Genomic DNA, 18,170 nt, shown 5'->3' on the forward strand with positions numbered 1-18,170 from the left:
CAAACAAACAAACCAAAAAAAACCAGCTGATGAGGGAAGGAGTCATCATTATCTCAGTGGAGAGGAGAAAGTGCTGCGATGGTCATTAATTTGAGGGGACTGTACAGCACATGGATCCAGAGAAGGAAAGATGAGCTTTAAAAAAACACATAGACTGTTAGACTCTACGTCAAATCAGGATTTTCCTACCGGACTACAAAGCTAGAATAAAAAGCTGGCGATGCTAATGTGGGAGTACCTGCACTCTTTCTAACGGCCAGCAGGGGGCGACTCAGATTATACAAAATTTGAAATTGAATTGAAGTCTATGGGGAAAATGGTGCACATCTACCTCAGTCTGGGACCCCAGTAAACACTTTCCTGATGTGTTTATGGTCTCAGCCACAAGTCTGAGCTTTTGTTGAATAAAATTTGAACTTAATTTAGTAAATTATGTTGATTCTGAAAGTCAGAAAGGAGAATTATCCAGGGTATGATCACTGGCTCACTGGTTTCAAGTTTATAGTGGGCAAGCCTGCTATACATAACATAAGTAATATAAGTCAATGTATATTAATAAGACCAGGAAAGCATACATCAATTCTTTATTATCATTTTTATTTTGTTCAAAAGTTTCCATGTACAGAAAATTTCCAGTTGCTCAAAGGCCAAAGAACTGATAAAAATGGTAAATATTAATAAAAACCTAAAACAGTTTTTCTACGTTGGTGACCGGCTGCAGCTTTTCAGTGTTTAACCCAAATTCTCTGATCAACACCTTTCAATATACTGATCAGCCACAACATAAAAAGCAGATCTGATTGGTAGAAGCACGGCTTCACCGGCTGCCAGTGGCAGAGTTTAACACCTTGAACGCTTCCATGTCTTCCTAAATTAATTTAGTGATCGCTTTAAAAGTGGAGCGACTCGCTGTTTTTCTGGTCTCGGTCAACAATAACCCATCTCACATCCCATGAACCTGGCAGCTATTTAACATGACAACTTAATGTCTCCTTGACTTTTCAAAAACTACTGTGCTTCAAAATAATTGTGGTTTTAAAAAAAAGTTTTAATGCTGTGGCTGATCAGCATTGAGAGTGAAACCATTCAAACAGTGAAGCTCACATTCGGCCGATGCAGCAACCAAAAGAAAAATAAAGAGAAAAATATCGAATATGCTCAGATACGCTGTGTGACAGTGTGTGTGTAGGATCGCAGAAACGCTCAAGCTTCAGCCTGGCACACAAAGTGCAACACCCCAAATGACAGAACCTCTGAAACAAAGTGAACAGACTGCAGACAACAGCATGCCAAAGGAACAAGCACCATGTGCGAAAGGACAGGAGAGAAACCACAGAGCCTGCAGCCTCCGAATATATGCTCCGTCATCATTAAACAAACAGAATCAGCATCACGAGCACATTTTTCTTTTCTTATCCAGTGTTAAGGCACGTAGAATATATAGATGACCTTTGGCAAAAGTTGAACTTTTTACAAAAACATCCTGGAATGAGACACGCCCTTCAGAAAATGTTAAAAAGGTGCTGCTGCTTTAAATGCTCAACCACAAACTGTGTCTGCAAAGGTAAGAGGGGTGCAAAGCTCCAGCTCTCCCAGCAGCACCGACGACACTCAGCACCTCAAAGCTTTCAAAGTGCAAACTTAAAGCCGTCTCTTTAAGATCTGGGACAGACTGAACCCCGAGGGTTTTGTTTACAGCTGTAGAAAAAAAAAAATCAGACGGGCTTCAGATAAACTAAACACATGACATGAATGGAAAAAAGGGGACTTGCACAGACTAAGCGGTGCCTCTGTTACGCTCAGCCTCATGTATTTATTATTTCACTCAGTGTTAGCCTAGCTTTTCATGAGTAAAAGTTCAAAATAATGCCCCTTTTTCTTATTCTGGGAATCAATCGCCCAGTTTCTACTCTGGGTGAAATAAGCTCCCTCCAACTGGCTTTTCCTCACAAACAAAAGAAATTTGATCCTTCTCTCTCATGTTTGTGTTAAATATGAAGCCACACAGCCCATCAGATATCATTTGGAGTCAGGCCACTTGCACAGGCCAAGACCTCCTGTTCTGAGTACCGGTCGTTGCTTATGAAGATATAAATCTTCGTCAGAATAATTCCAGTTTTAAGATTGCATTTAGTTAAATGCTACTCTGTTACTCGCACAGGGCCAAAGATCAAACATGATAAAAGTCAGACTAAAAAAAAAACAAGACAAAAAAAGCTTATGGTAGCAAAAATCCTGCTTCTTATGATAGAGTTAGCTTAGCTGTGTATAAAGTCGAAGAGCAGAGAGAAACAGCTTAAGGTAAAAATATCCACCACTGTAAACATGGTGTTTAAAAACTGAAAAGCTAAAAGCAAAATGGGGTTTTTAAAGTGCTTCCTAGTAAAACTGTAAAGGATGCAGATGAGAAGACATCTGCAAAACATCTGCACAGACACACAGAGGAGGGTTTCCACTCGGGTGGAGGCTGACTTGTTGCTGGATGCTTGGTGTAGCGCCGTTAGGACAAGTGACGGGTTCAGTACATGAAGGTGAAGACAGAAGCAGCTAACCGCTAGCAATGTGAAATGTCAACCAACTGATACATACATCATCTTTATGATATGGTGATTACAGAAATGAAAGAAAGGAGATGTTATGAAATGTTAATTAATTAGCTTTAGAGATGCTGCAAAGCAGGTTTTTAAAATTATTATTATTTATTTATTTATTTTTAGAAAATAACGCCTCCGACTTTAGCTTCACATTTGACAGACAGTCATGGAAACCGAATTGACCTCAACTCTTGGCAACAGTTACCAAATCTACATTTATGTGGAACTGGCTCTTAAAAGAGATCCAATGAGTTGTTGGATAAACACACACACACACACACACACACACACACACACACACACACACACACAGACACACACACGTGTATATAAAAGTTTTGCTTTTGCGAGGACGTAGCGTATTCCACGGCCCAGCTAAACGTCTAACCCCAACCCTAATCTGAACATAATCCTAACGCTAACCATTTCAAACCAAGTCTTAACCTCATAGAAACAAACACACACACACACACACACACACACACACACACAGAGAGCATAATTCCTGGTGGATTCTTAGTGCATAAAGACTGAAATGACGATTTCTTGGTCATAATGCACAAATAACTTTACAGCCAACAGCTCTAATAATTATTATTCAGAAGAATTTACTGTGCAAGAGAACAGCTAGAAACAGACTTCTATGTTTCCCGATCCAGCAACAAGAAGAAAATGTGCATCGAGCCAGCTCCACAACTTGCTGCACGTGAATATAAACCTTTGGTATCATCTGCATGGAAGTCCTCACAGAAATATGCTTCTGCGTGGACGTAAAGTATAAGTAAAGTACGGGAACTTCTTTCCTCATCAGCACCGATTCGAGGCCACGGGCGCCTCCGATCCAGGTCTTGGTGCATTTACAGGCCAAGCTGAAAGAACGAACTGGGTACCATATCACGGTGGAATCTCTCTGCTCTTCATTTCATTAAGACCTGACGGAGTACTGAGATGTTTCTGTGTGAACTTTAAGTTTCCCAGTATCAGACAAATAAATCTCCCAAAAGGCAAAAATATCTCTGCTTTAGATTTACATCCAAAATATAAAGTACCTCTTTGCATGTTTCATAAAAGAATCTGCTTGAAAAATATAATTAGATCTTTAAAAAAAACAAAACTATTGTGCAATTGGATTTCTAGTTAAGACTGAAGGAGGCGGCCTGCAGCGGCCGTTCTGTCGGCGGCTCTGTCCTGTGTGCCGGACTGACGGCGTGCTCAGATTTGAGTCTTTCCTCTGAGTTCCTCGTGTATCTGACGCACTGCGAGGCTCCGTCGGGGGGCATGCTCAGCTGCACGCCGTCTGCCTGAGCGGGCAGAGGTGTGGAGGTGACACAGCTGGACAGATTCACATCTGACGGCTCTATAGTCTCATTGAGATGCTCCGAGTCTGCGGCGGAAGAAGTCTGCAGCTCCCCTGACGGGGCAGGGTTGTCTTTGGTGTATGGAAGGGTGTCTACTTCTGACGGAGCTGGTGTATAGAGATCTGAAAGGTGCATGTCGCTGTCTGTGGGCTGCAGCGGGCTTCTCTTTGCTTCATCTGTTTGTAATAGAGGCCCCTGTTTAGAGCCAGAGACGCTCCTCCGGTCCTTTTTATTGTAACCTTTAGGCGAAGCCTTAGCGAGGGACAGGAAGGGAAGCTTGGGGCAGAGCGGCGACCCCACCTTGACCCGACTCAGGCTGAGGATGTTCCTGCGGATGTCAGCGGGGAGTTTATCCAACTGCCTTCCAAGTTGGACTGGGCTCGGGAACAGCGTGCCTTGACACGCCCTGTAGAAAAATCTGAAAAGTAAAACAGAGACAGACATCAGCGTCGCTCCACCGAAGAACGCCAGGCGGCTGGGATAAACATGAAAGGCATCTGGTATCAATAACAGACGTAATTCAGCACTCGGATCATAAATATTTGAAAAACAGGCTCGTGTTTTCACTCATCCACAAAGTGAACACGGCGTACCGAGGCAGCAGCGCAGCGATAGGCGTGATGAAGCACAGCAGGTAGAAGAGGGGCTCCTGCAGCAGCCTCTGCATGGTCCAGTAGGGGTTGGAAGGCGAGTAGCAGGCGGGACAGGAGGCGTTGTAGCACAGCGCCACGGTGAAGAATAAGGCGATACTGAAGGCGATCGACATCCAGTTCATCCACGTCTACAGGGGGAAGGACACGAGGATGAGAAACAGTAACAGAAACTTAAAATCATAAGACTTTACACACCGGACGCGTAAAATCTGTGAATATTTTGTGTGTTAAAAATACTTTTCACACTCACCTGTTCTTAACGCAGGCGTTCACACCAACCACATAATTTTACAGCATTTATTTTTCCAAACAAAGCTCAATTTTTCACATGCGAATAATCAGATCTCACCAAGTTTGCTCGTAGTGCAAAACCCGCACTGCTACTGAATATACAATGACACGGAAATACTAAAATAATACTGTTTAAATCTGCCCTCTGAAATGATTTCTCTGCCTCCTCAACAAGACCTCAAACCGCCCCACAGACATCCTGAAATATCTACGAAAGCGGTCGTGATTCAGCTTCAACTCCAGGATCAAACCGTGAAACTCTCCCTGCTGCTTTCTGTATAAGTGTTACACAGTAATTTGATTTACTGTCTGTAAAATATTATTAGCATGTATATTTAAATGAAGGTAAACTTGACTGGAAGCTAAAGCCTGCTGTACATTTAGGCTACATTAAAGAAGTTTCCTCCAGGCAGAAAGACAGAAGTGTGGATGCGAAACCGTCTTCTCGTGCCCTAAAATGAGTTTAGTCAGCGAGGGGAAAAAACTCCTCATGTTGCATCCCGGAGATGATTGGCTGATCTGACGTCTGACACAGCGAATCGTGTACAATGGCTCACCGAAGTGTTGTCCTGACACACGTAATTAATTACAGCCTCACAGCTTCTGTATTTTGGGGGAGGAGGGGGCTGCTGTCACCTACCTACCTTTAATTGACTTTCACACCAGTTTACCAATCAGGCATGCATTATGTTCCTGAGCAGCGAGGAAATGAAGGGCCTGCCAGCTGAGTGTGTGGAGGTGTACCTTCCATCGTGCTCCTTTTAATGAAAGCGCCTCTAAATGAGGGGCAGTCGTGTCCATGAAGGCAGTAAGTAAAAAGGACACTCTTCCCATGTGTTTAAAAAAAAAAAAAAAAAACCCTCGTCAGGCTGAATTTACAGCCACAGAGATGATGAAGAAGACTCGGACTCAGAGCAAGGTCATAAATTTCAACAGTTTATGAGCAGCATGTCTGAGCTCTGTGGCGGTGTGAGGTGTTGGCATGCTGTGATGCGGTGTGGTCTGTCTGACGCTGCAAACACAGAGCAGCTCTAATGAATGACGTTTTCTAATAATTATTGATAAGATGAAAATTTTACAAATAGCCCCAACTTTAGTTAACACTCATTTTGCATACAATAAAATATTAATTTGTTAATAACTGTTTTGGAGATATCCACTTACGAGGACATTATACTGTTATTGTTTGATCGAAATTTTATACGAATATGAGGTTTTGGAAATAAAAATCCCACTCATGTTCTCCCACAGAGATTTTGAGCATTATAATGCTGTAACCATCCAAAGCAGACTGACCATGAGCTTAAAATTATTTTTATTTTTAAATAAACATCAGGGATCGCTGCTGTCATCTCTTGGCTTTATAATCAGATTTCTTACCCATGTTTTGGTCTCGGTGCCCAAATGTAGCAGGATAGTGAATAAGGCGAGGGTGGTGATGGGAGTTCCCCATGTAAACAGGTCTACGTCAGAGTCAGCATAGGCCTGGGTAGCATAGAAGAACATTTCATTAAAAAAAAAATACAGAAAATAGATTTTCGTGCTTGCTAGAACTGAAAATCGACCACCTTCCAAAAAAAACAACATAAGACCACACCTTACATACTGATAGGAGGATCTCACTGAATTTCCGTATTTTAAAGCATTTTTTGTGCATTTATTGATATATATTGAATGCATTGCAGTTTTGTAGAAATACAAATTTGAGCTCAGCAATCTCTGCAACACTTCCAATTTCATGCTATGTACTGAAAACATTCTTTTAAAGTAAAATTTAAAGAAATTAATAAATAAATGATAAATGAATAAATTTTGTCGCTGACGAATCCATGTTAACAACAATGTAAAGACCATAAAACATTAAAATCAACACTGAAAACCAAACAAAAAGGTACAACTCGAATGGCAGAAGTGACACTTACAAAGTAAGGAATGAAGAAGCAGACGAGACTTTGGTAGAAGGCATCAATCATGTTCATCCAGAACATATATGGCTTATATTCCTGCAGGATAAACACAGACACTTAGAGTCAGCATCAGTGTGACTGTGGAGAGGAAAAATGTTAAAAATGTAAATATTCAAAACACGAGACTCCACATAAAAATGTCTCTATTACCTACATTTGATACCAGAACCAGTGGACTAGTCCTGATTAATTCTGGGTCAGAAATAACATTAATGACCCATCAAAACAATGATGAAGTGAAACAGTTTTAACCTTTACGCTAAGATTTACACTAGAAATCAAAGGTTAATGACAGAAATCATGGCATATTATAACATAAATTCATTTTATTTAGGAAAAATGTGGATTTCTGAGTCTAAACTGAATGTATATATGCAGCATGCAAAATGAATTCCGGCTTATTCTTGACCTTTGAGTCAAGACTGACAAACTGGGTTTTCTCTGGAGCAAAGAGTGAAGTCGTTCGTCTATGCCAGGGAGAGGAAAAAAAACCCCCTCATGGTAATACCAAGTTTAATTCTTAGACTCTAAATCGTGGAGAACTTTGCATGATTAAGAGTTTAGGGCTCACTGGAACGCCTCATTTCAAGCCAACTTGCCTTTAAGCTAACGTTGTTCTGATTGGCTGCCTTTCACAAACAGAAGGTGGGGCTTCTATGACAGAGATAACTACAGCAGGGACATTTGCTCTCTCATATGAGTCAACAGTAGTAGTAAACACTGTGTGAAACTGAGTGTTTAGAGCAGTCTGAGCTTTTGGCTCACAGATAATTCAGCACCTGAAACAGCCACAATTTGTGTTAGCCATTTGTGTAAACTTACTACACTACGGAGCTACAAACATCCTGCCTTAGAGTGATGCTGAAAAACTAGTTCATGCATTTTTCTAGGTTGGTGTACTGGAATTTCTTATTATCAGACTTTTGTAAAAGCTCTCTAAAAAGCCTTCAGCTGATGTAATATGCTATAGAGGGAGTACTAACTGGGTGTAGATTAGGGCTGGGCCATATCATACCGTTCACGGTAATACTGGTATAATGTTAGGCAATGATAAGAAAATGAAATATCGCGATAGAATATGGGTAAAACGTGCATGCGCAGTGCCTTTATTTTCATACGCACGTGTGGAAAAACCATGGCGGCGATGGCGATTGTTGAATGAAACAGATGAACCAGAATTGGTTTGTAAAAATGGTGCCACTTGAGTTGGTGGGGAACTGGTTTGGCTTTCATCCGTCAGATACACAACAAAGCACAATTTTTGGTAGAGCATGCAAGCGGGCCGTCGTTATTACCGAACCGATTTTATGTGGTACATGGCGCTCAAAAAATCTGTCAAAAATGTTTTAGTACGACTTTGCTAAGCTACGAAGCCGCACCGCTTGATGGATTGTCGGAGCATTAGGGCTACCGTAGTCGGGAGCCTCTCGCAGTAATACATACTGTGCTTTAACAAAATATTACCCCATTGTGTGTGTATAACCTCTTTTTAAGTTTTGTGGATATTATACATGGTTATGCTGAGGATATGTCGGCCAATTTCCACTGGAAATGCCTTTTGGTTAAACTGTCAGCAAGGAATTTGCATTTGCACTGTTAGATTTCTATATAGCTTTAATGCACATAAAAACAGCTGCTTGTTTAAGTGAAAATACATTGATGTTTTTTTTTTTGCACTAATAAAGTTGTGGAGTTGTGAAGTATTTTGTCTCGCGTTAATTTATATTGTCAGTTATATCGTTATCGCAAATTTTCTAATATATATCGTGATAAATATTTTTGGTCATATTGCCCTGCCCTGGTGTAGATACAGCGCTCATATTTCTCCCATATTTGGTTATCTTCACTGTCTCCCTGTTAAATCCAGAATTGGCACTGAAGATCCTTCTCCCTACCTATGAAGTCCAGAACAACCAGGCCACATCACATCTTAAAGACCTCATTACCAGACTATCCTAAAACTTTGCTCTTAGACTCCTGGATTATTTCTGGCTCCAAGAGTATTTAAAAGTAGAATGGGAGGCACTTCTGTGGAATCAGCTCCCAGTTTGGATTCAGGAGACAGACACCTGGTCTACTTTTCAGTTTGTTTGTTTTTTCAACATTATTGTTATTAAAATTTGAAATGTGCTGTCAGATCATTAGTAGGGAGCGCACCTCGGAGTTTTGGCCGTTCACGTAGAGCTGAGGTAGTTGTTGGAGAGTCTCTGCTGACACGTCTTTGTCCAGAGTGCCCGTAATGAGTTGTGGGAAAGCAGAGAACATCAGGTTGAAGAAGATGAGATACCACTGGTCAATCATGGCTGAACCTGAGAAGCCACAGTAGAACTGATACCAGAAGATGAGCGCCACAAACATCTGAGGGAACAAATGGGATGGAAGCAGTGAGAAAAAGTAGAACACCTCATCCTTTCTGACTCAGATCTGTGTGCACTGGGAGGGGCCTTACTGCATTCTTGTAGAAGAAATACAGGATCATGTTAGCCAGGCGGGAGTAGCACCAGTGCCCGTGTACCAGCAGGAGCTTCTGGAGATACCGGAAACGTGGGAGGGCAAAATCGCTTGCCATCACTGCCTGCAGAACACCACAAGAACCACACGTTCAGTCTCCTGCCGCCTCTCTCCTACGTACACGAGACGAGCACACATTAGGCAGTTACTGGTTGGCTGTTCTCGCCTCTTCTTAATGAATCTTTAGCGGGTATAATCTTTCCAAAGCAATAACTCGTAAACGAGTTCCCCTCCCTCTTGGGATTCACCGTTAGCGCGGCAGGAAGCTGTCAGTCTCATCCATCACCGTGTAAAACACTCCCAGTACTGAGCCCTGCTTTTACATCATAAACGCCGCCCGCTAACCCTTTACGGCACCTCTCGGCTGTCAGCAACAGAAACAACAGCAGGCCTCTCGCTTCTGCTGCGCTCCAATAACCCCTCCTAACGACTACACAGGGAGCGCGTCGCTAATAGACGAATGGTGCGTTAATGATAATACAGCAGCGCGTGCAGGCCCGGGGTGCAGTAAAGAGCGTCTCAGCACGTGGTGTGCGGCGGAGTCCCCGAGAGTGACCGCTGTCTCATTAAGTGGCAGTTTGATTAACGGTAATTAATGCAGCGGCTTGGTTAAAGACAGGATACTGAGGCTTTAGCAGATGCGCTGCACAGCAGCGTGCCGGCAAAGCCTCCCCTGGAAGTTAATTGGGAATCTCCATCATAAGAGCACAGCTCTGGAGCAGGGTGCTGCAGGTAAACGAGCGGAGGGGAGGAGGTTTTTCTTCGTGAAGATGCTCTCTCAGCCGTGGCCTTGGAGCTGAGCGTCCACGCCGCGCTGCTTCTCTGCAGGACACGGGGCCATCCTGCTGACTCAGCACAGCACAGGCAATCCTATTTAGAGGATGGTCATGGATGTGGGCTAAAAACCACACTTAAGTGTAATGAAAAGCCATTAACAACCCTAAAGAATGCTAGTGTCTCCCCCTCTTCCCAATTCCCCAATCTTTTATCTGCAGCTCCTCTCGCTCTCAGGAGCTCTCAGGCTGCGCTGCTTTTTTACAGCCCACCGTAAATCACCCACCTCTCCTCTCCTCTCTGCCCCATGTGCCACTCTATTCATCACCTTACCTGCATGCCTTCCTGTCCTGAGATCCCCACACCCACGTCTGCGACCTGGATCATGCTGACGTCATTGGCCCCATCTCCTGTGATTAATGTGGGGAAGTGAAAGAGAGAAAATAGACTGTTAGAAGGAGGAGGTACATCAGTTTATAAGGAGGGGGGGGCTTTATCGAGCGTGAAGACGACAAGATGGAGAAGCCGGCGTGCCCCATGTTTGCGAGAGGAACGTGAAGCTTTCACAGACTCCTCAGCCGTTATACGAGCCGCGTGCTTGCGGTGCCGTTCGCCACCTCGGCGGCTCGGCCTCCCATGAGGCAGAGGCCTTCCTGCTGCGGCAGCCGACAGGCGGTGTCTCCGGATGTGTGGATAGATTTGTTTTCCCTTCTTTTTGTCACTACAGGTGGTGGAGTGGGAGAGGAGGAGGATTTTGTTGTCACAATGGCACCGCGGTGGCAGCACAGGCTGATAATGAAAGGTAGGTGGTGAGAAGCACTCAAATAGAAGTTGGCTGGAATTTTTTTCCTTTTTTCCTTTTTCACTGAGAATTCACAAGGCTGGATTTTTTTGTGAGTCGCATGGAACAACGTGATTAATGTGCCATCACGACTTTTTAAGAAAAGTATAACCAGAGTGCATTTTGGCTGCTGTCATATCAGTTTTTCTGGAGCCAGAAGTGACCATGTTTGGATGATGGACTGCGTGGAAGAAGTTTATGTATCTGCTTATTAGTGATCAGCAACACCCAAATTAAATCCTTGAATTTTTCTCACCAGAACTCGACAGTGTGTTAGTATAATTAACCCCATCGCAGCCATATTATTGGTCAGATACTTGGTTAAAACCCTAGAATGGCCCGAGGAGGCCATAATTTAGTATTATTACAAATAATGTGTGTAAGGCTCCGTACCAGCTCGTGAAGCATGACACGTCTGAATAATAAGACTGAAGTACTGAAAGATATTAAAGCTCAAAAGCTAACATAGCATTGACTGAAAAAAACGCCCCGCTGGCAAATAAAACCTGCTCCTCCTGAGCGCAGCTGGACCAAATAAATGGAAAACAGAGAAAAGACCAACGCAGGTCACAGTGACGTCCTCACGTCCCCTCTGTGCTGCTGCAGCTTCATTAGGGGAAAGTGTAGAAATACTAAGAATAACTCAGAGCAGAGGCTGAATGATGAATGGTGCACCTCCATCTCAGGCAAATTTCAAAATCAGCTCACACAGAGATCACAGCAGGAGGAACATATAGGAGTTTCACTGGAGCTGTGTAGCAGCCAGTTTGCTGCACGATGAGGTAAAGATGCAATGAATAAAGTAAATAAACTGAATGTTCAGGGCTGGCAGGTTCAGATGTGCACACTGCAATTAAAATATGGCATTCATGTGTTTGTTAGAACAGCTAAAGAGTAAGATGAAGATGGGCAAAGTCACTTGTACACTTGTCTGGAAGAGTCTGTGTGTTCCAAAAATGTCTTTCAACGCTGAGAAAAAAATCCCTTATCCAAGCTCGTTAATATTTGGGAGCAACTTGTGAGCAGGTTAGCAGCTGTGCTCGAGAGCTCAGGCACGTTCTGATCTGTCTGGACGCTGCTGGGATCTTACATGCTGGGATGGCCTGAAGGTTCAAGACTACAGCTCACAGTTTAAGCCGTTCAAAGCTAAGGAATGCTTTAACACACAGTTAGAGCCTAATAGGCCTCATTTTTATGTCTGCAACTATAAACACATGCAAGCATGAGATAGGACAAATATTTAGTTTTTACTTCGGGTGAGGTCAGTTGTTTTTAAGCCCAGCAGTGAGCGTGTGACGGGATTATAAAAACAGGCACATCTGTGTCTGAATATGCTCACCCGGTCCTTACCTATGGCCAGAGTCATGACCTTCAGCTTGTTCCGCACCAGTTTGACCACCATGCTCTTCTGCAGCGGCGTGGACCGGCAGCAGAGGACAGAACGGCAACTCCGCGCGACGGCCAGAAACTTATCCTCCAAACTCTTATCCAGGGCGTAGGCCAAGGTCCGCCCGTCTATCACCAGGCCCAGCCGGTGCACCAGGAAGGGAGTGGACTGGGAGGACGGAGATGAAGAGGAGTAGATGTCAAAGGGCGAGAAGTTAGTGTTGAAGGTCTTGGTGGTTGGGCCTGAAGGGCTGCAGAGGAATTTGGCCTGGATGTAGTGTAAACTCTCCTCCAGCAGCAGCGCGCACGCCTCCTGGTTCAGAGAGAAGAGGTTGGAGTTCAGCGTCAGGACGGCATGTTAATTCGTATCAAAACTGCCTGATCTGCTTCACATCTGGTAAGCAGATGCTTCAGCAGCACAGAGTCAAACATTGTGGGTCCTTTTTTAATAAAGGAGGAGTTTTCAGACACAAATAGAAATGCACGATGAATATTTTGAGAAAATTTGATTCAACATTCAACAACATTCTAGTAGATTTCACTACAACTTGCAGTCAAACCATCGATGGATGTCACAGTCCATTCCCCACACATCCTGTTGTTTACATGTTAGCAGCAGGCTGGTCAGAGGCTTCCCAATTTAATTTTCACATCATCACTGATGCCAGCGGCAACAATCTCCGGAGCTCCAGAGCTTGGATACTTTAAGATCAAATACGAATTTAAATCCTGTGTAAGGCTTTACTGTAAACACATTGCATACATCTGTAGTAGTAACACATCATGTAGGATGGGCCAATAAAAAAAATCTTTAGTCAGATCAGACACAAACATGAGCGATCTCCATCTTTTGGAATGAGGATTTCTTCTGATTTATTCCAGAGAGAGACAAGAACGCGACACTAAAGATCAACCTGTGCTCGGTCTGGAAAACAACAACACACAGCTGTGGGTCTGACAACAAAGCTAACGCTTTACACACAATCTATGATGCCAACACAAAGCTATCTGTTTGTCATCCCACCAGCGGAGCCGAAGGTTGATTTGACACATGTCGTACATTTCCACCCGACTCGTCACCACAGGAAAATCGCAGCCAGCACATTTTTTCTGTGCTGTGCTCTGTGGGGCGTTTTTCACCCATTCTGCTGTCAGTTTGAGCTAAAACTTAGGCAACTGAAATAAAGATCTTCTGCCTGTCCTCGGGTCGGTTGGGTTTAGAGCAGATATTTTAATGCATTCAGGTTTAGTTTGCTTTATGAGCCAACTTCATCCTACAACAGTACAGTCAGCTTGTTACCTATTGAGCTCTTTTTTCTGTAATTATACTTTATTTATGCTGTTTTGTTAAATCTTATGTTCAGTGTTTGGATGCTACAAGACACAATTTGTAATTTGGGGGATAAATGAATTAAATCAGATAATAAATCTGATTATTTGCTGTGCAATTTCACAGGCGATGTTCTTGAGCAATGCAGTAAATTGTGCAATCAGTTCTTCTCTTCAGGCAGCCGATCACTTTTGTAGAAAAATATTTAGACTGTGAATAAGAATCTAAATGGCTTGAGACTCCATCCTCTGAAACGTTGTTAGGCAAAGACGACCGGGGTCGGTCTTTACCAGCATTTCAGTGATTCATCACTGCAGGAGCTTGAGATGCTCACATGACAGAGGAGTTTCCTCTTCTCACCGCAACCGGTCGCGGCACATGGCCGCCTGGTTCTGCTGGAGGTTTCTTCCTGTTAAAAGGGAGGTTTTCCTTCCCACTGTCGCCAAAGTGATTGCTCATAGGGGGTCATATGATTGTTGGGTCTACCTTACAATATAAAGCACCTTGAGGAGACAGCTATTGTAATTTGGCACAGCCGATCACAGTCACTTTTTCAGTTTTGACTTTTCTATGGTGTTTAGACCACCACAGGACTGTGCTGATCTCACTGTTCACACAGCAATGACCAGTGTGTCCACCAGCTGCTACTACACAGGAATCTGCTGCTGTTTGATTAGCTCAAGACTATAAGGTACACTTTGCAGTCGGTGCTGCAGAGTTTATTTGCGACCAAGGAAGACCTTTAAGGGAAGCTGGCATTGGTCACATGTGCCAAAACAAATGGTACCAAGGGGGAAATGAGCAAGAATCCAATTACAGCGTGCAGGTGTGAGAGCGCTCCACGTTTAGGAAACCAGAGTTTATTAAAACCCGGCTGCTGCTGCTGCTCACCTGAGAGTCAGCGTTCAGTGTCAGGAGCTCCTCCTCGGGGTCCAGCAGCTTGCACGCGTACGCGATGTTCACAGCAGTTTCCTGTTTATCCCCCGTCAGCACCCATATCTGCAGGCCCGCCTTCCGCAGGGAAGCTATAGTTTCAGGCACGCCGTCCTGCAGCCGATCCTCAATGCCCGTCGCTCCTGAAGGAGAAGGCAAGTCTGTGATAAACTCTCCAACATTAGAGTAATTACATTCATAGTAACAGTTTCAGCTGTAACTGAGAGCTACCCAGAAGATGGAGGTTCGTCTCCAGCCGCAGGGCCGACTCAAAGAGCAGCTCCTCCCTTCCCTGAATGGCCGTTTCAGCCGCCAAGTGCCGCTGCAGCCAGCAGGCGTACTCCTCTTTGCTGAGAATCTGACACACAAACACAAAAGTTTACACACACACACAAACACACACTGTCATGTGTCAGCTTGCTGGGATAAAACCGAACTCCTCATTCGCCTTTATGGCAGGAAAGGATCCTCCATAACAGAATGTGAGACCTTGACAAGGTGTTTTATCGCTTTGCTTTGGTGATGGCGCTGCACAGGCAGGAATATAATGAGCCCAGCTTGTGAGAGCATAAATTAACAGCCTGGGAAAGTGGCACAGATTGCAGCTGAGTCACGAAGAATGTCACTTGTGGAAGGGCTGGTCCATGTGATCATCTGCGCCGGGCTGCAAATACATCCTGTCAAGAAGCCACTAAGACACACCACCTCCGCCGCCCCCTTTTAAAGCAGTTTAATGATGGACGGCAGTTGTTCAGGTTTACAGATCTGCGCTTGCATACCTTTTTTGCTATGCACAGCGTGCGAAGTCCATCTGCAGCGTACAGATTCAGGTAGTGCTGGGTCCTGCAGACAATCTTTTTCTGACGTTTCCCTTTGGAGTTTCCTTAAAAAACAGAAAAGGACAGAAATAAACAGAGATGGAATTTTCTCGCTTTGGGGGAATTTGCATGAGTGGTTCAGCGTTTTAGTTCCAAATTACAAAAGACTTCATCCAAGAAGCCATCTGTCCTCACACCTAAATTAACCATGCATGCTACACCTCAACGTAAAGCCATCATATTACTCACTAAGCGGCATCTGGGTTATGGCGTTCGCAAATATAATTAATCTATTTCAATTTTCGTCCCAAATGATTTAAAAATGACTGAACATTCAAAGTTATTTAAGATGTTTCAACGCGTCTTGCTGAAGCGCCTCTCTGGCAACATCTCGGCCATCTTTCTGGCAGGGGAGCGGCGCACAAACAGATTGGCCTTATGGGTCTCCTGACACAGATGCACCAGCCAACACTCTGATTGCCAGCCATGAAATCTCACTAATAACACAACAGCTTGGCAGGCACAGCCTCACATGCACCGCCACGCAAAATTATTTTTACTGAGAGGAACAAATTAGCACAAAACTGGCAGCGATCGAACAGTTCCAGCTCGAAAAGTCAGGAAATAATCTAAACTAAGTGTTTTTATTCACCGCTAAAAGCGAGTTGTGTTATGAAGAAGTTATAATTACACCAACAGACTATTTTCTCTTTGGCTGGGGAGGAAAAAACACTCAACCAAAAACACAGCACGAGTTCTGCCTTTCTGATGAACAGCTGCTGGGAGCAGACAGGCTCGCAGACACAGGTGGAAATTCACATCATGTTTTGGTTTCCAGTCAGAAAACTGAGGTGCATTTTTTCCCCTCTCTTTTATATACAGTTTGTGCCACAGACTGTATATAAAAGATAGACAGAGCTGTTTCTGAAGAGTAAAGCCAAAGCTGAAGTGCCTTAAATAGCGCCATATATGGTTGCAACAAGAAGCCTGGCTGTGTCAAGTCTGAGAACATGACTTTAATGCTCACCTCATCTCTGACCACTGTAAACACAAAGAGGCTATTTTCTGTCAGATACCAACGCCATAGATAGATACTGTAAAATATATACTTTAACCAAACTATTAGATCTCTATGAAACAAATACTTTCAGACTCTAAAAGGTAGTGCAAAAATATATATGCATTTCAATCTGTCTGATGTAGTGCTGCACTTCTGCTGACTTGGCTCCATGTTTTCGTTGCTGATCAAAGTTACTAATGCAAAATTATTTGTGACTTTGGACACAAACAACTGTTAAATTAACACTTTCTATAATACTGTTACTGATGGGCAGGAATCACAGTGTTTGCTGCCTCGTTCCCAAATTAATGTTATCATTTTATTATTAGCCACAGCTGCTAGCTGCTACCTTAATGACCCCTAAACAGACGGCTAGTGTGGCTATCGGATAAAAGTACTTTTGGCTGCGCCCTCATTTCTACAGCGGATGGATCCACATGTTTGAACTGGCAGAGATTTTATGCCGCATGGCCTTCCTGATGGTCCCGCTCCATTTATCTAAGCATAGGAATCTCTGAAGCTGGTTTGTGGCAATCAGGCAGGTTAGCATTTATGATAACTGTGCAATACCCCAGTATTACTGAAACGGGAGCTTTACCGACTTCGTGAAATTCCACAAGCGTAGCTCAGTGTTGTGAACATCAGCTACGTCAGTTGTTATCTTTGCTTAGATACTCCTGCAAACCAATGTCTAATGCGACTATGATTGATTAGTTTTGATTAGTTCTATATATAATATATTATAAAGAAATCGATGTTTCTGGGCTACCACATGAGTGTAGACCAGTGAGGTGACAGGTGATCATCTAAATGTCTGCAAGTTAGTTGACTGAGCATCCGTTATCGTCCGCTTTTCTGAAGTTGGGCCACGTTGGCAGCAGACTAAGCTGCTTTTCTTGATGTCCATCTCCTCAGCAACAGTTTCCAGTTCCTCCTGGAAGACACTGAGACATTCCCAGCCCAGATGAGATGGGATACGGATCTACCTCAGTGTCTCCTCCAGTTGGGAGTGCCTGAAAAAAGGGAGGCTTCTGAGCAGCATCCTTACATGAACCCACAATCACCTCAACAGACTTCTTTTGACTGTACTCATAGCTCTTTATCTCTACGACTGCCACCCTAAAAACAAAACACAACCTTGCACGACTACAGGCGAAGGCTGGAATGTACACCAACTATTAAATTGACAGTGACTCTGCCTCATTTTCACCACTAGAGTCCAATATACCTGCTTTACTGCAGACACCACACCAATGTGTTTATTTTAACTTTACTGTTTCCTCGATTTCAATGATTTTGATCTAATACGGAGATAAGCCAACCTTTCTACATAAGTTTTTCAGCTGTTTTCAGATCCAAATCTGGGATCTACTGACAGGGACTGACACACCCTTTTTTATTGATGAAATGAATTATTTATTGTGTGAATAAATAATAACTGTGGAACTACTAAACAGGAATTTGTAGGCACACTTTCATCTCCAAAGGTCTACAGTCTGTCTCCACATGTCCTGTTATTAAAATGACACTGAACAACTCCCTCATTCCCTGAATGGAGCTATTATGGACATTCTGGGTTATGAGAAGGCCCGGTGCCTGCTGCGCTCTAATTGGCTGCTTTTGCCCAATGGGGAACCAACGTGTGCATGAAGAC

At 43.5% G+C, this 18,170-nt stretch overlaps 1 protein-coding gene across 3 annotated transcripts in view; it reads right to left on the reverse strand.

The window, feature by feature from the left end:
* Window positions 1–576: 576 nt before the first annotated feature.
* Window positions 577–18,170, reverse strand: part of atp10a (ATPase phospholipid transporting 10A) — a 50,803-nt gene continuing 33,209 nt past the window's right edge. For all 3 annotated transcript variants that reach the window (XM_025903072.1, XM_003444290.5, XM_005451245.4), the window contains 11 exons: window positions 15,418–15,521; window positions 14,870–14,996; window positions 14,597–14,781; window positions 12,340–12,688; window positions 10,482–10,558; window positions 9,313–9,438; window positions 9,021–9,221; window positions 6,819–6,899; window positions 6,277–6,381; window positions 4,546–4,733; window positions 577–4,370 (listed from right to left, as the gene is read on the reverse strand). In XM_025903072.1, coding sequence (XP_025758857.1) covers window positions 3,728–4,370; window positions 4,546–4,733; window positions 6,277–6,381; window positions 6,819–6,899; window positions 9,021–9,221; window positions 9,313–9,438; window positions 10,482–10,558; window positions 12,340–12,688; window positions 14,597–14,781; window positions 14,870–14,996; window positions 15,418–15,521 — 2,186 coding nt within the window. In that variant the 3' untranslated portion in view covers window positions 577–3,727. The remainder of the gene's footprint in view (window positions 4,371–4,545; window positions 4,734–6,276; window positions 6,382–6,818; window positions 6,900–9,020; window positions 9,222–9,312; window positions 9,439–10,481; window positions 10,559–12,339; window positions 12,689–14,596; window positions 14,782–14,869; window positions 14,997–15,417; window positions 15,522–18,170) is intronic.

The sequence above is a fragment of the Oreochromis niloticus genome, linkage group LG23, assembly GCF_001858045.2.
Source record: "Oreochromis niloticus isolate F11D_XX linkage group LG23, O_niloticus_UMD_NMBU, whole genome shotgun sequence".
Classification (NCBI taxonomy): Eukaryota; Metazoa; Chordata; class Actinopteri; order Cichliformes; family Cichlidae; genus Oreochromis; species Oreochromis niloticus.